A 22,940-nucleotide genomic window follows, 5' to 3' on the forward strand; every position below is an offset into this window, starting at 1 on the left:
TCTCGCTGCTTAGCTTTATGATTGGGTTTATCCCCAGTATGGTATCAGAGCATATAGATTATCATAGTATAAAAAAAAATAAAAATTAAGCAGGTCGTTACAGTTTGGTATCAGAACCTAGGTTGCTAGGTCTGTAGACTTTAGAGTGCAACAGAAGCAATACCAAAGTATAGGAAAAGGATTTGGGGTTTGTTCTATGTCTGGGTACAGGATTTCCATAGTGGTTTCTGTGTTTTTCCTGGGGTGACAATTTCAAGAAAATCATAGTAAACTATTGTCGGGTCGTGTGTCTAGGTGACAGAACTAGATATTGAGTTATGGCTAGGAAAGGTAATTAATTTTGAGTTGATACATGATAGGTCCGTATAGGAGATAAAGTGCTTAAGTGTGTTTCTTGTTTTTAGGTTGGACCCAGGAAGCAGTGGCACAAATGCTGGGGAGGATAGGCCAGGACCTTCCAGTATAGGTGGAGGAGACACTAATGTTGTACTGCGTAGCGTCACTTAGTAAGTGATGGCTGAGATGGCCAAGAGCTCTAGGGAGTGTGGTTGTTCGATTGAGCAGTTTACGCGGATGAAGCCCCCATCCTTTGCTGGAGGAGATGACCTGATTGTAGCTGAGAATTGGGTCCAGGATATCGAGGAGATGTTAGCAGTGCTTCCATGTACGGATGAGCAGAAGGTAGCATTTGCAGCATTTAAGTTGACAGGGGAGGTAAAGCGTTGGTGGAGAGCAGCGCGTCTGATAGAGGAGCAAAGGCCAGTTCCAGTTCCAGTGACGTGGGATCGATTTAAGGATTTTTTCTTTGAGCGATATTTCCCTGCTATCGTTCAGAGTGCGAAGGCAGCAGAGTTTCTGCATTTGGTACAGGGGCAGATGACTGTATCCCAGTACGCGGCTCGATTTGTCGAGTTATCACATTTTTCTCCACATCTAGCACCTGATGAAAAGAAAAATTCAAGGAAGTTTGATGAAGGACTGAGAAAGAATCTATTTGAGTAGGTGATTGGCTTTAGGGCTCAGACATTCACAGAGGTCGTAGACAGAGTTGCGATTATCGAGAGTGGCATTCAAAGGGGTGTAGCAGCTCAGAGTCAGAGGAAGAGGCTTGCGCCTCAAGGTTTTCAGGCTGGCACCAGTAGGGGTGCATGGAGAGGAGGTCGCGATAGGGGATATCAAAGGCAGATGGCAGGACCTATTGGGAACCAGGATGCACCGACATACCCGGTGTGTCAGACATGCGGGAGACATCATTTAGGAGAGTGTCGAGTAGGCAAGGGTGTATGTTATCATTGTGGGAGACCCAGTCATGTGATGCGTGAGTGCTCAGGTTAGTAGGACCAGGTCCCAGCTCCCAGACCATATCAGGGAGGACATCAGACAACTCGGGGAGGATACCAGGCACCTCGTGGTGGCCAGCAGAGGAATGTGGCCTCAGCGCAAGTATACGCTTTGACTCCAGGTGATGCAGAGGCTACTACGGATGTGATGACAGGTACATTTACTATTTCATCATATCCAGTTATTGTTCTTTTTAACTCAGGTGCTACTCATTCTTTCATTTCTGCATCTTATGTTAAATTATCTGAGAGTGAGACCCAGTAATTAGATATAGCGCTATCGGTAGCTACGCCATCAGGATTAGTGATCAGATGTCAGAGGGTACTTAGAGGCTATCCGATAAAAATTCAAGGGAAAGTACTACCGGAAGATCTGATTGTGTTTGATATATGTGGGTTCGATATAATACTGGGTGTGGACTAGTTGGCTGTCAATCACGCTAGCATTGATTATTTCCAGAAAGAAGTAATTTTCAGACCTCCTGGAGAGTAGGAATTCAAATTCGTTGGTTCACAGGTACGTGCTCCAACGCAGTTAGTGTCGGCCATGTAGGAGAGTAGATTACTCTTGGATAGAGGCTAGGGGTTTATAGCATTTGTGAAAGAAGTATTTGAAAATGAATTGAAGATTGACAGCACTCTAGTAGTACGAGAATTTCTAGATGTTTTTCCAGAGGAGCTACCAGCGTTGCCTCCTGTGCACGAGGTAGATTTTCCTATAGATTTACCTTCAGGGACCGCACCGATTTCTAAGGTCCCGTATCGTATGGCTCCAGCTGAATTGGGAGAATTAAAGGAGCAGTTGCAACATATGCTGAACAAGGGGTTTATACGACCCAGTGTATCGCCATGGGGAGCTCCAGTGTTGTTCGTAAAGAAGAAAGACGGGTCCATGAGGATGTGCATTGATTACAGGGAGATAAACAAGGTTACTATTAAGAATAAATATCCTCTACCCTGTATAGACGATTTATTTGATCAGCTCCAGGGTACACGGGTATATTCCAAGATTGACCTCTGATCCAGGTATCATCAAGTGAGAGTAAAAGCAGAGGACGTCACGAAGACAGCCTTCAGGACCAGGTACGGGCACTATGAATTTCTCGTTATGTCATTTAGTCTGACGAATGCCCCAGCCGTGTTCATGGACTTGATGAACAGAATTTTTCACCAGTATCTAAATCAGTTTGTAGTAGTTTTTATTGATGATATACTAGTGTACTCGAGGAGTTTTGAGGATCATGAGGTGCATTTGAGGCAGGTGTTGCAGACTCTCAAAGAGGAGAAGCTTTATGCTAAGTTTTGCAAGTGTGAGTTCTAGCTTGAGAAGGTAGCATTTTTAGGCCATGTGATCTTAGGAGACTGTATTTCAGTGGATCCCGGCAAAATTGATGCGGTGGTAAATTGGGTTAGGCCAAGAAATGTGCAGGAAGTCAGGAGCTTCTTAGGACTGGCAAGTTATTACCGTTGTTTTGTGGAGGGATTTTCAGCTTTGTCAGGTCCTCTCACGCGGATGACTAGGAAAAATGCCAGATTTGTATGGGATGAAGAATGTGAGTAGAGCTTCCAGGAATTAAAGCAGCGGCTCGTCACTGCACTAGTTCTGACGATTCCATCGGGAGGCGATGGTTATGTTATTTACAGTGACGCGTCTTTGAAAGGGCTGGGTTGTGTGCTGATGCAGCATGGTAGGGTGGTCGCATATGCATCTCGACAGTTGAAAGAGTATGAAAAGAACTACCCTACTCACGATCTGGAGCTGGCTGCGGTTGTACATGCACTAAAGATCTGGAGGCATTATTTATATGGTGAGAGGTGTGAGATATTTTCTAATCATAAGAGCCTGAAGTACTTCTTTACACAGAAAGAGTTGAATATGTGGCAGAGGAGGTGGTCGGAACTCATTAAGGATTACGACTGCACCATCAACTACCACCCAAGTAAAGCAAATATGGTGGCTGAGGCTTTGAGCCATAACTTAGGAAACACGGCACAGTTAGCGGCGATAGTTCAGCATCCGATTCAGATGGACTTAGAAAGACTCGGTGTGGAATTAGTGGAGGATGATCCTCAGGGGCTTATAGCCAGTTTGGTTGTACAACCCACATTATATGAAAATATTAAAGCTGCTCAGAGAGATGATCCAGAGTTAGTGGAGGTGTTTGCCAGTGTACAGGATGGTCAGGGGGAAGAGTTCATTATTTCTGATGATGGGGCTTTGAGATTTTGCACCAGATTGTGTGTGCCTGCAGATGACAGCATCAGGAGGACGATTTTAGAGGAGGCACACAGATCTCTATACATTGTTCATCCTGGCAGTACAAAAAATGTATAAGGATCTACGAGATTATTTCTAGTGGAGTGGCATGAAGAGGGAGATAGTAGAATTTGTGCGGTAGTGTTTGATGTGCTAGCAGGTTAAGGCTGAGCACCAAAGGCCGGCTGGTCAGTTACAGCCACTTTTCATTCCTGAGTGGAAATGGGACCATGTGTCCATGGATTTTTTTACTAGGCTTTTGCCGTCGTCACATGGTCAGAATGCCATCTGGGTAATAGTTTATAGATTAACAAAGACAGCGCATTTTATGCCTATTAAAGTCAGCTACCCTATGAACCGGTTAGCAGAGATATACATACAGGAGATTGTTCGACCCCATGGAGTGCTGATATCCATAGTCTCGGACCGTGATCCATGTTTTACATCATGGTTCTGGAGGAGTTTATAAGAGGCACTAGGGACTCAACTAGCATTCAGCACAGCTTTCCACCCTCAGATCGATGGTCAGACTGAGAGAACAATCTAGGTATTAGAAGATATGCTTTGTGCCTGTGTGCTAGACTTTGGAGGTAGCTGGATTCAGTTTTTGCAGCTAGTTGAATTTGCTTATAATAACAGTTATCAGACTAGCATCGGCATGGCACCCTACGAGGGATTATATGGTAAGAGATGTAGATCTTCTCTTTTCTGGGATGAAGTAGGCGAAAGGCAAGTTTTGAGTCTAGAGATAATTCAGCAAGCATATGATAAAGTCCGACTTATTTCGTGATAGGATCAGTGCAACGTAGAGTCGGCAGAAAAGCTACACGGATACTCGCCGCCGAGAACTAGAATTTGAAGTGAGTGATCATGTAGTTATGAGAATAACTCCACTGAAAGGGATCTTAAGATTTGGGAAGAAGGGTAAGTTGAGCCCTAGGTTTATTGGCTCATTTGAGATACTTGAAAAGATTGGGTCAATAGCCTATCGGCTAGCTTTACCGCCATCTCTATTTTGAGTTCATGACGTATTTCATGTTTCTATGTTAAGGAAATACATCCCAGATCCTTCCCATATCATCAGCCATGCGGAATTGGAATTCAGTGAGGCTTTAGCATCTAAAGAAGCTCCAGTGCAGATTTTAGATAGAAAAGAACAAGAATTACGCACCAAAAGGATACCACTTGTGAAAGTTCTATGGAGAAACCACACAATTGAAGAAGTCTCATGGGAGCTTGAAGATGAAATCAGACGGAAATATCCCTATTTATTTTATGAATTATAGTAGTGATGTATATACTAAGATAGTAATTTTATGTTGTTGAGTCCAGTGTAATTGTAATGTAGAGTATAGGTTAGGTAGTATTTTGGTTTTGGGAGAAATTTTCTTTTATGGTTGTAATTTCCTAGAACTACCCATGTAACCATGATATTCCTCTGCCATAAGTGAGGGCAGGTAATAAAATAAGTAGACCCTTTTCTTTTACTGGATGATGGAGACTATAAATAAAGATACAGATAGTAAATTTTGAGGACGAAATTTTATAAGGAGGGGAGAATGCAGTGACCCGAAGAATAAAAGTATTTAAATAATGATGAGGGAGAGAAATGGAAACAAAAACAGAGGAGGCTGTAGGCTTCGTCGACGACATTGTATTTTTGGAGATAATAATTTTTTTAGGAATTTCCAAGGTTCGTCTACGAATACAAGAATTCGTCGATGAATGTCTTCAGGATCTCGTCGACGAGGTCCCATTTTGTTGACGAGAAACTACTGAACGAAGAATGGGCTGCTCTGAATTTCGTCGACGAATATAGGGTTTCATCGACGAATTTAATGAAGGACTCATCGACGAGGTGATGTGCCTTGTCGACGAATCTAACCTTATAAGTAGTGAAAAATTGGATTTTTATCACCTTTTCACAGCGCTCTCTCTCTCTCTCTCTCCTACGAACTCTCTCCATTCTTTCTTCGATTCTGGCCCCGTTAGTCATCGGATCGACGATCTGAAACTACCACGACGCTCCTGGAGAAGTTCTCTGCAAGTCTGCCAGAGCGGATTATTGGTGAAACGAAGTTGGATTTCATCCCAAATTCAGTGTAAGGCCTTTTAGTCCGTTTTTGGCCTTATGACAGTTATAGGAAATGATGTAGGCGAAGAAATACTGATATTCTATTCTAGAAAATGTTGTTTTCAAGGTGTTATGTAGGAGGCCTTGCATGGGTTAGGTCAGTATACTGTAAGGGCTTTCTGGTCGTGACGTAAGGGAAATATGTTATGCTAGGTATTTTTAAAATATTATACAGTTTATTAAATTATGAAAATTATGTATTAAAGTATGGTGTGGCTTGAGAATATGAATATAGTACGGAGATATGCTTTTCGAATTTCAGTACCATGATTTTACGAATTCTAGTACCATGATTATACGAATCTCAGTACCATGATTATACGAATTTCAGTATTATGTTATGAGTGCAACCACCTATTTAGATAATATGTGGTAATAGGTCGATCACCTAGGACCTTGACGTGGACAGGCTCCCCATCAGATATGTGTTGAGGTGGGCAGATCAAACCGATGGAGTATAATGATTTACCCTAGTCGGCCAACCAGTGTAGATCTCGCCTATGGGCCACACAACCCTGTCATGAGGGGTTAAATCATGACACACAGTTATCCACAAGGAAAGTTTTCAATTATTATTACATATATACAGATTTACAGAAATAGGGAATATACATATGTACATTAGAAGTATTTTGAATAGTAACCTACAATACTGTTATGTTAAGTAACATGGAAAGGGTGGTGGATTTTATCACTTGTACTATATTTTCATATTCAGTTATACTTGATTATTTGAAAAAAAAAATTTCATAATATTGTAGCTCATTTGCCACACGCTAGTAATAGCATATTTCGTCTTGCTGAGCGTTGGCTCATCCCAGTGTTGAATTATTTTTTAGGTGATCTAAGTAGGCGAGCAGACCAGGCTCGTAGATAGAGGGGCTTCAGTAGTGCCTTGTTAGTGAAGTGAGTATTGTGGACGATTTTTGTATATCCCAGCATAGTTGAGGGTATTTGGGGAAACATGTAGTACTCTGGTATTGTATTGTATGGTGTTGTATATATATTTACATATAGCTATGTTTATTTGATTTCTGCTTCTCGCTGCTTAGGTCTATGATTGGGTTTACCCCCAGTATGGTATCAGAGCATGTAGATTATCATAGTATAAAAAAAAATTGAAATTAAGCAAGTCGTTACACTGAAGCCTACAACCTGCTCATATAATCTCTGACTCAGGCCCTCCTCAAACTTTCTTGCATTCTTTTCCTCATCTGGCACTAAATAAGGAGTAAAGTGGGACAACTCAATCAATCTGCCGGTATTTTGCTTTACCATCATATGCCCCTTTGTCAAATGCAAAAACTTTGCTGCCTTTGCGCTTCTAACAGTAGCGGGGAAGTACCGCTCAAAAAGATCTCCCTGAAGTGGTTCCACGTCATTGCTACAAGATCTAGTCTCTGCTCCTCTAACAGTCTCGCTGATCTCCACCAGCGTTTTGCCTCTCTAGTTAACTTGAATGCAAAAAAGAACACTTTTTGCTCCTCAATACAAGGGAGCACTGCCAACATGTCCTCAATTTCTTGGACCCAATTCTCAACCACTAATGGGTCGGCCTCTCTAGAGAATGACAGGGGTCTCATGCGCGTGAACTACTCAATCATGCAACTCTGCTGCCCTGAGCTCCTAACCATCTCTGCCATCACCTGCGGGGTGACACTACGTAGCACTACATCGGGGTCTCCACCACCTATACTGGAAAGCCCTGCCTCGTCACCTCCAACATATGCACTACTACTCCTAGACTCCATCCTGAAAATGATGCAAAACAGTCTTAGAATTCTATCCTCGTAATACCACTAATACACTTAACAAACTAGGATCCATAAAATAATCTTCTATAACCATTCATATTCACATCCTCAATTCCAACTTAAGATTCAATCACACCACTCAGAAACAAGAACCAGTGATAGTTTACTATGGTTTTCTTGAAGTCATCACCCCAGGAAAATCACAGAAACAACCACGGAACTCCTACCTCTAGGTCGCAAGATAGAACCCTAAATTTCAAGCTTATCCTCCACAATGAGTAAATCACATCCCAAACTACTCATCCTCTACTCTCATCAAAATCTCTTCATATACTCTGGTATTGTATTATGTTGTTTACTAAAGTCTACAGAACCTAGCAACTTAGGCTCTGATACCAAACTGTAACGTATCGATTTTTCATACAGAATTTTTTTTCCCTCAAATAAATAATAAAATATTAAGGTCACGTCAAAAACTCTGATACCATTTCAACATCACCCGACGCGAAGTGGGTGTCGGGTAAACAGTCAATCTCTTACAAACATACCTAACAGCGGAAGTCAATATTTACAGATAATCTAGAATGCACATAACCAGAATTCTAACCATCCATATATATATATATATATATATATATATATATATATATATATATACATGACTAAACACATTTCCAAAATTAACTAAACACTTTAGGGGAAATCATAGATTCCTAATACAAAACACTTACCCTGACTATCAAGGTACCAGCTCCCCTCTATCTCGGAGCTCTATCTCCTGCTATGTCGTGGTTCCCTGAAATATTTTATTATTTGGGGGAGACACCTCTCAGTTAGACTAAATAAATTATTTACAGTGTGTGGCGCATGAGTTTAGTTATATCATATTATACTTATTTAAGTAATTATATCATTTGATAAAATATACAGATATGTACTTATAATTATATAGATATAAACATAATCTTTTATAAGCTTTAATTCCATTTCTCAAACTCATACACATGCAACCAATATTTATCAGCGAAAGTTCCCAAGGATAGGGGAGATTACACGCCTATACATATAGTGCCCCTCTGCTCTGATATCATTTGTAACATTACCCGATTAACTAGGGCGAGGCTTCAACTGATACTTATCAGGGCACTCACCTTACTCAGTAAGCCCTCTGGTGGAGAGTTTTATTTCACTCTAATTATTTATGTAGTTAAACTCACACTCTTTCATTTCTCATATTCATTTTACCATCTATCTCATGGGTGTCCTCGGTAACCAGTTCATATTCTGTCTATAACTCACGGATGCCCTGAGGATATTTACCACATGATGCTTCCCCCCATGATCAGGGTTGTGCGGCCTGAATGTTAAATCTAAACCATGGTTGGCCCACCCGGTTAGATCAAAATAAGAAATCCATTCATCTGTAGTACGATTGGCATGCCTAACCCTGGTCCAAACTCTAAGGGGAAAAACTATTCTTCTCACTAGCTCAATCGACTGTCACGTCACACTCTTCACGAGATTGTGTGGTTGCACTTATCATCCCACTAGCAATGGTACCATGCTTTCAGAAATACTCCAGTCCATCAGGATTCCCATTTCCACATTTTCATATTCACATTTCAATATTCACAATTCAGTATTCACGTTACAATATTCACTTTGCAGTATTCACATTTTAGTATGTTGGTACATTCATCACATCAGTAATATTCTCATCATTTTCTAATTTATTCTCATCATATCATTACTCATTTCATCTCATATCAATATATAACTCAATTCAATATTTCAGCATAAAATATCTCTATACCAACATATTTTATATCACGAATATTTTCGTTCCAAGTAAACACATCTATATCTCACATTTTATCATAACATTGTAAAACATACATGCATATAATATTTCATCATTTTCCAGTAAAACCGTTTTTGCATATCATGTTTCGTCATTTCTATAAAACATATCTTTCTTTCTCATATTTTCATTTCGGTATCAATATATCAATATATTTCATATTCTCATTTCTTCCCACTACAAAACATATACATATATATTCCATTTCATCACAATCCTAGTATAAAATATTATTCACATTCCTCATGCCACACAATTTCATCTGATATTCTCAATACAATATTCACAGGGAAAATATCTTAATTTCATTTTCACATATTTACTCAACCAGTAGTTCTTAAAAATAACTGTTATAATTTATTCCCCTTACCCGACTTACTGAGAGACCTACTAAAATACTCAATCTCACGCCTGCGGCGTTCTAAAATTCACATTTACCCCAAATTAATCGATTCAATTCCCAAAATAATTATTATTTTAATATTTCTTAGCCCCACACACTCCCATTAGTTAATTAAACTTTAAAAATAATTAATGGATATTATTCCACTATCCTCACCCTAGCCTTGGAGTTGTGCCTAGGAAACCCCAATTAAAAATCTGTTCCAACTAAAATGACGAGGATCGAAGCTAGGACCCTGTGGTGGTGTTCGATCGTTGATTTGGTTAAAGATTGAAGGAGAAATTGAGGGGGGGGAGAGAGAGAGAGAGAGAGAGAGAAAGAGAGAGAGAGAGAGAGAGAGAAAGGTTACCTTACCCCATAAGTGGTGCCTATGTTGCCCTTACGACAAATCCACTTCTGTAAAATTGTCGGTGGCAGAGAATGGAACCTAGTGGTATTTTCTATTTTCCAATTAACCGAGTATCGGAGAAGAAATTGAGAGAGAGTGGGAGAACGTGAGGAGAGAGAGAGAGAGAGAGAGAGAGAGAGAGAGAGAGAGAGAGAGAGAGAGACCATAGAGACAGAATCAAGGGGGGTGCTCCTTGGATAGCTAAAATCCTCAAGCTTCAAAAGAAGCTTTAGGTTAAAATCTTATATATACATATATTATAAATTAAAATATCATTACATATATCTTTATTCCAGTTAGTTTTTTTTTTTTTTTTTCTCATTAAAATACTATTCATTTTATTTGTTTAATTAACTAATTAATAATTAATATACATTATTATTATTATTATTATTATTATTATTATTATTATTATTATTATTATTATTATTATTTCTGGGTTACTACATTATAAATCTAGTGCTGATGTACATCACAGGTTGCAAGAATTTTCAGAACGTGATATGGTTATGATCTGTATTCGCCCCAAGCGGATTCCTATAGGAAAGGTAAGAAAGTTGCATGCCAAAAAGATGGAACCTTTCAAAGTTTTAAAGAAAATTAGTTCTAATGCTTACACACTTGATGTTCCTATTGATTTTGGTATAAGTAATGTGTTTAATGTTGAAAAGTTTTGTTTAAATTCATACAAATTCATATCAAAAACTAAATTATGTATGTTCAAATATAAAATTAGTGAATTTTAAATCTTGCATAGAAAGAAAAGAGACTCCTAATTTGTCGGGTTATACTTTACTTTAAAAAAATTAGAGTGCACAAAGTAAGTCTTTGCTTTGCCTCCGAATGGTTGCAAGTCTTTCTCATGCAACACCTCAATTGAACCTTTCCATGGAAGACCAGCCAACCACAAAATTTGGGGGTTGGGTTCAAGTTGGATGGCTGAGAATGTTACTCACATCAATTTTGGATCCGGTGGTGGTCCAAACTAGCTTAATGATTGCAGCAGGAGACCAAAGTGAAAGCTAATCCAACCCCACCTAATCGTTGCTTTTGATTAGCCGGTTGACCCAGAAGGAAACATCAAAAGCGATGTTTTATTTGTAATCTAATATACATTTTTCTTTGTTGAAAAAAATAATCACAATAGCTGAAGTGTTAATTGCTCTATACAAGTTCTATGGAGGCGACCGAAAAAATTTTCTTCTTTTTTTCCCTGAAGATTACAATTTTTATTGGGAATTCAAACCAGCTCTCATTAATTAGGTTATAATGAAAATGACTGAAAATAATATAAAATAACATAACAAGACGATGAGTTTCATTCCACTGCATACAAAACATTTTGCAAGTTCTCACTGAAATTTAATTTTGATATCATGATTTCAGCTAAGAAAATTGGTTTTTTCTTAATTGATTCCCCAAAGACAGCAGACCAACCGGTCAAGACTGAACCAAAATTGGTTTTTCCCATTTTTGGTTTTGCCTTAGAAGCAATTTGGCTAAGAAAACCAGCCCATCATGAACATCTCTTCCCTATCTTACAACGCCAATGGCTCAAAAGCCACCTCACACCTTACAATGTTACTTATAAATAAGTTATTAATTTTATTGTCTATTAGTGTCAGTCACTTGGTATACAACTTAAGAAAGGCGTTTGTTTAATGAAGCTGCAGTATTTTAGTAGGACTTCAGAATCTCCACCCAAACCCATCAATATTATTAGTTTGCCACGCCAAACAGTTCAATTCGAAATGCTAATCAAAATAAACTAAAAGGTGAAATGCTACAATTGCCAAGTTGAATTCAAGTGGCCTGCAGTTCAGTGCTTCGGCTGCAGCTCTTGACCTGAAAATCAAACCATGGCATCACCGATTGCTATACTGAAACAAGAAGCATTTAAATTTCAAGGGAATACTGCAAACCTTCATTTTATTATGTTCGCGGACGCAAAGCAATCAAAATTAATCAAGCTTCTCATCTACCACCGACTTTGGGGCAGGCTCCGACGGTCCAGTTTCAGCTTCTTCTTTGACCTGGTCAATATGTCATGTTTCCGTTAAAGGATATTAACTCCAAACTATAGTTCTACACACATAGGAGTCAGAATTAATCAAGTTCGGCATATACTAACAGCTTTTGGGACAGGTTCTGATGAGAGGGGTCCAGCTTCTGCACCACCCTGTAAAATATGCCATTACAGTTCAAGGCTGTGAACACTGAAACAACAAAACTTTATTACAAGACACTATAATCAGACTAAGGAAACAGCTGCAACAACCAGCGCCGTGACCCATTGACTCAGCAAAAGCTCCATGGATATATTTTCAATTGACGTACCAAATTCACAAATATTTTACTGCATTAGGGGTGCTTTGTTTCACCTAAAGAAAAATTAGTTGCCTATTGCCTCACTTGAGAATATGAACCCAGTTAAGATCAAGAAGGTGTAACTCAAGCAGTGTCCAGATTGAACATAAGCAATCTTCAAGTACCTCGACCACCAAAGGGGACAAGAATGATGAAAGTAATTCCTATAAGAAAATAAACATGCAACATTGAACTTGACTATTGCTGCTACTCATCTGAATGCTGGTAGAGTCCGAGAGTTGGCATGATTTGGCCCTTGTCTTTTTTAGAGGTCCCTTACACTTACTCAGGCATGTCTTGCTGGTATCCCTTGTACTGTTTATCTATTTTTAGGATTCCTGTAGTGATTGATAATAAGCTCAATAAAAAATTATGAGAGATTTTCTTTGGGTCAAGGGTCAGAGAGAAGAGGGATCATTTGGTTAGTTGGGATGTGGTGTGTAAGTCTTAAACAAAGGCGGGATTCGTTGGGATGTGGTGTGTAGGTCTAAAACAAAGGGGGATTTGGGTCTTCGGAATTTGGTGTCTAAAAAAACTGCCTGGTTGGCTAAATGTCTTTAACGATTCCACTTAGGCAGTGATTGGGAGAGCAAATTTTGGGGCTTGGATTTGTGTGGATTTGGACAAATCATATCATAACATTGTATTGAATTTCTGCCAAATCCAAGGTCCGAAATCCATGTTCCCAAATGCATGGCTAGAGAATTCTTCCTTTTGCATACAATCAATAAAAGTAAGTTTGAATTACACATGAATGGTTAGGATACTAACTTGGGATCTAGATATTCTTCAGGAAGTCCATAGAGGTCTATCTCTAAGATTTATCCTCTCTTCATTCCCCATACTAAGTTTGCTCAAGGTGAGGGTTCTCATATTTATTTTGTGAAGATATCTAGGTGGGGAATGTTGCTCTGTTGACTTCTTTTCCTCATCTTCATCCCTTGAGCTCATGGCATAATGTTGCAATAACTTTTATAACCTCATAAGGAACTTCTGGAGCAATGATTACAAAGAAACACTTGTTTCTAAGATCTCTCACTCAAAAGCACTATTGTCTCATAACTTGATACTTACCTGAATCAAACCAGCAGAGCTCTCTTGTCCTCAAAGGGATCCTCAGTTGTGGGCTTAAAAGGGGTTAAAATAATTTTCTTGTCTTTATGCCTACTATTTTCCCTACCATGATCGGTGATCAAGATAGCACCTTAATAAAAACCCAATATTTATATTCTCCCATGTGGACGGGTACAAAGCACCTATCAGAAGCGAGGAGATTTTTTATGTTTACCCAATTCACTCTAAAAGGGGGGAGGCATGGTTCTCATTCAATCAAACCTAGAGCAGCCTTGAGGATCACATCCATGCTACTAACCCATCAATAACCAGCTTGCATGTCCAGTCCCCGCATGTGAAAGATAGCCCTGCCCTTCCATTTCTCCCTACCCATGGTAGTGGAAAGGCACTCCTCACCATACTAACATAGCTATCATCCTCCTCAAAATCACCAACAAGTTCACCCTCATCCCCAAATTACTCAATAGTGTTCATCCTCACAATGGTCATGACATCAATCTCACGCTCCAAAGCCAAGGCTCGTTGAAGACAAGAAGCAGCTATGAGACCTCTACCATTGCAGCAATGACACTGCACTAAGCTACCAGATTAAGGGATACTAAACCCACTAGAAAAAATAACACAATGGGACTATACCTATCTAGCAGGGTGTATTGGGGAATGATGGACCTAAATTAAAATTTTGGATTGACAAGACTCACCCATCTGAGATGATGACTTACAAATGATCTTGAGAAACTTTGCAATGGCAATAGCCTTCTAATAAGCTTACCTTTAAAGACTGGGTGAAAAGAGTTTTGACTTCTCTCCTAACCTCCACCTTAAGACCATTCACAAAATGGTGACTATATGATGTGCAACCTCAACAATACCACTCCTAAGAAATAGCCCTTAATTGCTCAATATAACTTGCTACATGGTGGTTTTGGTTCAGAAGTCACTAAGCAGTTGGTTCTTATAGGAAGGAGGGAGTTCTTTCTACCACTATCTTATCACTTCCCCTAGGGAGTGAGAGGCACATCTAACCGCTGGAGAGTTTGTTGGACAATTTGCCAATATGTCTTGACTAGTCCCACAAGTTTCATCTTTGCAAACCAAGGTTTGTCCTCACCTTGTATACAGTACTACTCAAAGTAGTCCTCCATCTCTTCTACACAATTGAAGGAATTTGGAGCACATTTCCCATCATAGGTAGGCTCATATACATTGACCCTCTTAGGATATCTCTATGGTCCCGCAAGACATACCTAAGGAAATGTGGAGGACGCCTAAGGTTATGCCTATCGTCAAACTCATCAAAACTACCCTCCTCAATCCTAGATCCAGGTTAACTTAGAGACTGGTGGGGCAGAACAGGTCTACTAGGTGATCTTGGGGCATGACTCATCTTCTTGGGTGCTGTAAGAACTCGAGTTGGAAGAATTCTCGGGCTGACCCTAATAAGTAACCTGATAAACTATGATTGGGTAGCAATTGGTGCAAGTTCAATGGGGATGGCCATGGATAATGCAATATGACACAATGATGCTAAGGAAGACTAAACTTGACTACCGGATATATGAGTCCTAAAATTACTCCAATGCACACACATTAAACTGTTAGACACAATGCACATGAGCTGACATGGTCCAATATAATATGAAAACAAAGGAGAAATAGGTATGAACAAAGATTCAAGAAAAAAATGAACCAAAAGAATTCATATTAAAGAAGGAAGATTGCTTTTTTTTAACTTTAACAAGAAACTCGGAATTATTTAATTACTAAGGACCTGTTCAATCAAGTTTTCGAAAATGTGGGATAAAAAGAATATAAAAAATTCACAGTATGCCAAATGTTTTCAAAAAACCATTTTCGAAAACCTATCCAAATGCACTCCTAAAAGATACTATTTTCAAGGAATGAGTTTAAGGTGTTTTTTGTATTTCCAGATGCAATGAAAATATGGGTATGGGGTATAAACCATTTTCAAAATTAATAGTAATAATGGTAATATAGTAATACTAATAACAATAATTATTATTACTATCTTATTAACAAATTGCCACTTGGATCAACCTTAACCTAACACAGTTCCGCTGTTTCCATTTTCGGGAACAATTTCAAAAATACTTAACCCAGCACGTTAGCATAAAAAATACATGATACAATCCCTTGTTTTCATTTTCAAAAACAGCAAGAAACACACTTTTCAATCCTTAACCAAACTAGTCCAGATTTTCTTAATCATGTAAACATTAATCAGGATAAATGGAAGAATTTTTGTTACCCTTCCAAAGAATCTAAGCACAAATTGTAACGAGTCTCAAGCTCTGAGCACAGCCATGCAATTTCCAAAACTGACTCCCAATTTCTCAAACCCTCAGAAAACAGCCAACAAATGCAGCAAATAGGTCAGGTTAGGATGCTGGCAGAACTAATCATCCTCCCAAATAGAACTGATCTTGATCAATCAATTTTCTATCAAACCGCTTCAAAATTTCAGGAAAGCAGCCAGAATCAAATTTTTGCGAGTTTGGAAATAGGAGAAGGTTCTGGAGCTTTTTCTGCACGCACATTGCTGGCAAGGGTCCTCATGGCCTTTCAGATGCTAGTGGATCAAGGGGTAGTCAGTCGATTTGTGGTGGTGGTGGTGTGTCAAAGTAACTCCAGCTAAAAATGGGATTTTGAAGGAGGTCGACTGCAAAAACTTGAGTCTGCACCTGGGGCCTCTCCAGTGGTTGGATGATGATGAAAATTCGGGTATGGGTCTTTGGATGGTGTTTGTCTTCAATAGTGTGGATGGTATCATGAAAATATTACAGAAAATACATGTTTGAAAACTGATTGGCAGGACTGTAATTTCAGGGGAAGTTCGAGATGAACATTCTTCGTTGTGATCAGAGCCTTGCACTCAGTTATGAAATGGATGTAGGACAATAATAGAGACAAAGAATTGAGAGAAAGAAACAGTAAGAGAAAAGAAGAATAAGAAATGAGAAGGGAGAAGAGCAGAGACAGCAAGACAGAATCACAAAACTGAAATTAGAGACACCAGAGAATAGAAAAGAGAACAGAGAGAGAGAAGAAAAAAGAAGAAGAAGAAGAAGAAGACTCACAAACCAAGTTCTCATGCCTCCAACTAAATATAACACATAATTATATAAAAACCCCAACATAACAGCAAATTACATGACAGAAAAAGAAATCAAATACAACCATAATTTCCAAATTCTACACCTAAAATAAGTATGTCCAATAGGTGGCCTAAAAGATGTAGGCGGTCCTCCATCAGAGAGTTTGTTGAAATTTCTTTAATCATGGAACCTATAATTGAATACCCCTCTGAGATGATTTCTCCTACATCCAATAAATATGTGCCTCCTTTATCCCTTGCATCTTCTCCCTCTACATCTTTTGGAGCCAAATCTAGTGAAACATTATCCATCATTTTAGAATATGGAGCAAATGCACATTTCTTGAGCCGGTAATAGATTTAGATATTAAATTGATTTCCTGTTTGGAGGAATTGCTATTATATTCATAGGACATTGGAGCCTTCCATGCTAGCAGTTGGAGAACCTTTTATATACTCTTCCATGGTGATTGATGATGCAATGCAGGTCATGCCACCCCTTTATTAATCCTATATGTTCAACTTTGTTCCTGCTCATGGAGTTGATCTTACTTTATTTTAGCTTGGAAAGTTCTGGTTACTTTAGAAGTTTAGTAAATTTGGTTCATGTATGGTTAAAGTATTTTGGGTTTATTTTGTAATTAGATGTTTTAGCTGTAATGTTGGATGAATAAGAACTTTGCTTGTGTGTAGTATTAGACGAGTATCATCTGAATTTAGAATTGGTTTCCAGAACAGGTTTCCCCCTCTCTCGTGCACTGCAGTCTTCTCCCTCTTCTCTTCTTCTTCTCCTTCTTCCTTCTCCTTCTTCCTTTCTCTAACATCTACTTCCCCCTCTTTTCTGTCCTCTCATTGATTTCTGTTCTATCTTGCTGCATCTCTCTTCTTCTCTACTTCTCTGTACTCTCCTCTTTTTAATTCTCTCTTTATTTTTGTTATTACTGTCCAACATCAAACCTTCAAGGGCAGATAAGCTAGAATTTATTCACCAAACACCTGCTTGATATCCTGTTTTCAAAAACATTACACAGATGGGTCATCAAAAATGGGATGTTGATCCCGAGGATATCCTGGTTGATGATTCCCATGTAAGACTAGAGGAACTGTGATAAAAAATTTTGGATGATGAGAGCGCTCTTGGTTAAAAAAATTATATGGACAAAGCTCTAGCTGTCACACTACTAATCCAAGCCCAAGAGTTGGGTCTCAGCTAGTTTAAATTTCAATTTTTTTCTCAAGTTTCATCCAACGGATAAAGGGAAGAGAGCAGCCACTAAAATTTTAATTTTCATTTTTCCCCCCCCCGCCCCCCCCCCCCCCCACTTCAACGAAATAGCATTTAGTTTAGTCAGACATTTGGAGTTGAACTCCTGGAGTTGGTTTGGTGTCTTTTTTGCTTCTTTACATTTTTTGGGGAATCTAGATTTTATTGTGGACAATATTTATTTAAGTTATTGATACAAACAAAACCAAGCCTTAGTCCCACTAGGTGGGGTCGGCTATATGAATCATTTTTCGCCAATTTATGCGATCATGGACCATTTATTTTGATAGATTCAAGGATATTAAATCCTTACTTACTATCTCTTCCCAAGTTATTTTAAATCTACCCCTACCCCTTCTACTATCCCTCACAATAACTAAGTCACTCTTCCTCACTGGTGCACTATGTGGCCTACGTTGCAAGTGTTCATACCATTTGAGTCGTCCCTCCCTTATCTCATCTTCTATAGGAGCTACACCTAACTTACCACGAATATGTTCATTCCTTAATTTATCTTTCAATGTTCTACCACTCATCCATCTGAGCATTCTCATCCTAACAACTTTTACTTTCTGGATATTATGTTTCTTCGTTACCCAACATTCTGATCCATATAACATAACTGGTCTTATAGCTGTCTTATAAAACTTTCTCCCTAATTTCGTCAATTAATACAATATCATCTGCAAACAACATACACCATGGGACCTCCTTTGGAATACTCTTACTCAATTGGTCCATCACTAAAGCAAAAAGATAAGGACTCAAAGCAGATCCTTGATGTAAACCTATGGTGATCGGAATTTTTCTAGTTTTTCCATCTATAGTCCTTACACTATGCATTACTCCATCGTACATATCTTTAATGACATTGGTATACCTATTACATACACCCTTTTTTTCTAAAACCCACCATAGAACTTCCCTAGTTATCCTATCATATGCTTTCTCAAGATCAATAAATATCATATGCAAGTCCCTCTTCTTTTCCCTAAACTTTTCCATTAATTTTCTTAAAAGATAAATAGCTTTTGTGGTAGATCTCCCAGGCATAAAACCAAATTGATTTTCTAAGACCTTCATTTCTAACCTTAATCTTTGTTCAATTACCCTTTCCCATAGTTTCATCGTATGACTCATAAGTTTAATTCCATAATAGTTATTACAATTTTGAATATCTCCTTTATTTTTGTATATAGGTATTAAAGTGTTTTTCCTCCATTCAACTGGCATTTTCTTAGTTTTTACAATTGTATTAAATAAATTAGTTAACCATATAATTTCGTTATCACTTTAAGCATTTCAAAACTTCAATTGGGATGTTATCTGGTCCCATTGCTTTCCCATTTTTCATTTTTTTAATTTTGCAAATAAATCTCATATTTGTAGTCTTTTCCTCATTTAACAATTCTAAATTTAAATCTTCTATTTGGTTTTCATTAAACAACTTACTAAAATAACTTCGCCATCTTTCGTCCTTAACCAAGACAATATCATCCTCACTTTTTATACATTTTACATTTCGTAAGTCTTTACTCTTCCTTTCTCTAACATCAGCAAGTATAAATATATCTCTTTTCCCTTCTTTTGTACTTAATCTATCATACAAACTATTAAATAATCTATATTTAGCTTCACTAACGGCCTTTTTTGCATCTTTTTTTGCCTTCTTATATTTTTCAAAGTTATCTTTGTTTCTACATTTTTGCCACGTTTTATGCCAAATTATTTTTGTCTTTATATTTTTTGTACATCTTTATCCCACCACCAACTCTCTTTGCTATTCAAGAATTTTCGCCTTGATTCGCCTAAAGTCTGCCTATGATGCACTTAATGTCCATTTTTTTTCACACACAGCCGGTCCCAAGCCCGGGTAAAGGAGGAGGGTTGCGTTAGGTAGTTGACAGCCAGCGTAAAATTTGTCAGATCACTATGATATGAATCCTTACCGAATATTTAAGTTATTAATCATCTCCTATTATTAGTTAAATATTTGGGAGTTTAATATATGCACATGTGTGTTAAATATTTGGAGTTATGCATGCATACATATAAATATAAATATAAATGCATATATACATCCAAGGAAGCGTTTCTTTTTTTCAAATATGGAACATCATTTTTTTTCCCACTCAACTATTAGAAGACACCTACCCAATCATACCACTTTCCACGAAAAGTAACATACACCATTCCCATTCCCGCTCCCATCCCAATCCACGTGCCATAACAATCAGCATTCAAGCGACCATTGTCTACAACTAATTTTGTATAGTATATATTTTGCATTCCTCTCTTGATTTTGAATGTTATAAAATTGTTATTAAATTTTATTTTAGCTAAAAATTCTTCTCATGATTATTCAAAGAAAAGGAATTAAAATTGGCATGGCATCATCCTAGAAAATTGGAGGGTCCCTTCACTTTCTATTTTAGAATAGATTTAAGAAAAATTAAAGATACTAAAAAAATTAAATACATCAAGATTCTTTAAGAAGGGTCTCACTAGCTCACAAGTTATTGAATTAAAAAAAAATAAAGTTTTAAAAAATAGAAAAAATGGAAATATACCCAAAATTTGTGTGCATTTGTGGGTGATGGCATGTGTGTAAGTTCCTTTACCTTTTGGAGAATTCTCAAACCTCTTGCCCAAAGTTACTTTTTTGTAGGACATATAAAGGAATGTGTTCGCTCCTTTTTGAATTTGAACTTCATATATTTTTACCATTTAGTTATTATTTTAACTAAAAAATTTTCTAATGATTGTTCAAAAATGCCAATATGGAAAAAGAAGTAACAAAAATGGATCCATAAAAATAGGACAATCATTTAAATTCTATTTTAGCATAGTCCTAAGAAAAAAAGCAGAGGAAGAGCCTAGGTGTAAAGTTATCGCTGAATGACCTGCAGGTCATGGGTTCAAGGCATGGAAACTGTCTCTTGCAAAAATGGAAGGTAATGCTGCATACTATAGACCCATCATGGCACACCCCTTATCAAGACCCTTCATATGCGGGAGTTTTGTGCACCAGACTGCCCTTTTTTTTTCTAAGAAAAAGGGCAACTTATAAGGAAAGGTAAGCATATTCATTTAAGGGAAGGTCCAAGTCTTATTGAAATTAGATAAATTCAAATCTACAGCAGGAAGGGAGATCTGTTCCCTTTGCAAATTTTCATATTTAGTTTTGGGAAAAACCTCATCCATGGTTAACTAAAATATACTAAAGAGTCAATAGTCAATATGTTTGAACTAGAGCAAAGAATAAGGTATTTTCTTACTCTCACATCCTTTCTAGCCCCAGGCTTGTATGGACATGACGGAGGAGCCCTCTGTGGCTTCCTGTATTCCCATCCAAAAAGCCCATAAACTCTTCCCTGCAAAAAAAAAAATATTTCTAAGAAGAATAAGAACTTATGATCAAAAGAAACAGAAATCAGATAACAATATGGACTATATTTTCAATCCTTTTGGTTGCAGAAAACTTTGCAAAAAGGAAAGGAAATGACAAATTTTGAGTCCACGAATTTGGCTTCTAATTTGTTACCCAAATTTGTAAAAATAGAACGAAAAAAAATTAATCATAACTAAGCCATGTACTTGCAACAGATTAGTTCTCTCATCACCAGAAAACACAATTCAAAAAATTCAGACTTGTTCGTCAATTCTTTCAGAAACAAAAAAGGAGACAAAACAAGAAAAAAATCTCGTAATTTAACAAATAAATCGCATAAGTGGGAAAAGATCTAGACAGAAAAAGCAGAACTGGTACCGCAGAGAATCTTCTTACCAGGATGTAATCAAAGAGTAGGGGCAAAAGGTTGACGATTGGGACGAGAAACAGCGGCAGTAGACACGCCAAACACACCTATTATGCACATTTGTATGAATACACAAAGAGGCAAGATCGATCGATCGATCAATCTAAAATCGGTAAAGTGAAATCGGAATTACAGTATCGATCGAAATCAGGGAACTAAATGATACTTGAAGAGAGTTACCATCCTGAACTTGTCTTCCCTCTCCGGCTCTCTCTCTTTCTCTGATTTACAATAGGAGCGACTGCCGGAAATTCAGAGGGAAGGGTGAAAATAACGCTCCGTATGAAATTCCTCTCCGAGTTGCAGATGACTTCTCTTCGAATCGGGGTGGATTGCACAGTTCCTGCTTTGCTCCACTTACGTTAGTTTCTATCTCGTGCCGAACTTTACTCTTCATTGAATACTTACCGGAGGACTCGCCGGAGTTTCTATTGGTCTAATTTTTAAAATTATTTGAAACACCTTTACACCAATTAAGAATGAGTACGGGGATTCAATTTCAAGTGGTTATGCTCACGGAACCAGCGGTACCTATGGATAGTAAGAGTTTATTCTGTGAGTTAGCGGGAACCGTGGACAGGGGTGAGCATAATTTGGGAAAACCCGAATTAACTGATTTAACCAACCGAAATTGGTCGGTTTGGCTCGGGTAAAAAAATGGGTTCGATCGGTTCGGTTAAGATTCAACAAAATTCGGTGAATCGGTTTTCGGTTCGGTGAAAAGGAAATATAAATTTGGTTAATCGATTAACCGATTTAATAATTAATTAAATTTAAAATATAAATTAATATATGTTAAATAATTCAGCTTCACCAAAATTCAATTTTTAATAATTAGTTTTAAATAATTTCGGTTAAATTAGGTTAACCAAGTTACCCGAACAGATAATTCGGTCGGGCGATGTTCGATTAATACCCCTTATTCGGTCAGTTTGGTTAATGGAAATGATTCACCCAAATTTTCGGTTAATTCAGTTAATTCAGTTAATTAACCGAATTTCACCACACCGACCGTTTGCTCACCCCTAACCATGGATGGTGAGAGTTCGCTATGTGAGTTAGGGAGGACCATGGATGGTGAGAGTTCTCTGTGAGCCAGCGGGGACCGTGGATGGTAATTGAGATATGTCCCAAGAGTCGGGTTGATCGAATGTCCAACTGATGC

The 22,940-nt window shown here is 38.0% G+C and overlaps 1 protein-coding gene across 1 annotated transcript; it reads right to left on the reverse strand.

The window, feature by feature from the left end:
- Positions 1–11,722: 11,722 nt before the first annotated feature.
- Positions 11,723–22,173, reverse strand: LOC131143506 (uncharacterized). The gene is made up of 6 exons (XM_058091862.1): positions 21,956–22,173; positions 21,745–21,822; positions 21,236–21,331; positions 12,269–12,316; positions 12,060–12,170; positions 11,723–11,982 (listed from the first exon to the last, which is right to left on the reverse strand). Exons 1-5 carry the CDS (start codon positions 21,956–21,958, stop codon positions 12,099–12,101), a joined length of 297 nt encoding a protein of 98 aa, XP_057947845.1. The 5' UTR covers positions 21,959–22,173; the 3' UTR covers positions 11,723–11,982; positions 12,060–12,098.
- Positions 22,174–22,940: the final 767 nt, after the last annotated feature.

Source organism: Malania oleifera, chromosome 11 (genome assembly GCF_029873635.1).
Source record: "Malania oleifera isolate guangnan ecotype guangnan chromosome 11, ASM2987363v1, whole genome shotgun sequence".
In the NCBI taxonomy this organism is placed as follows: domain Eukaryota; kingdom Viridiplantae; phylum Streptophyta; class Magnoliopsida; order Santalales; family Ximeniaceae; genus Malania; species Malania oleifera.

Excerpts from the sequence above, each read along its gene's own strand:
- LOC131143506 (XM_058091862.1), bottom strand. Across the intron at positions 21,332-21,744 it reads TACTCTTTGATTACATCCTG|GGAAGAGTTTATGGGCTTTT; the intron begins GTAAGAAGATTC and ends TTTTTTTTGCAG. Across the intron at positions 12,171-12,268 it reads CAGAACCTGTCCCAAAAGCT|GTCAAAGAAGAAGCTGAAAC; the intron begins GTTAGTATATGC and ends CATATTGACCAG.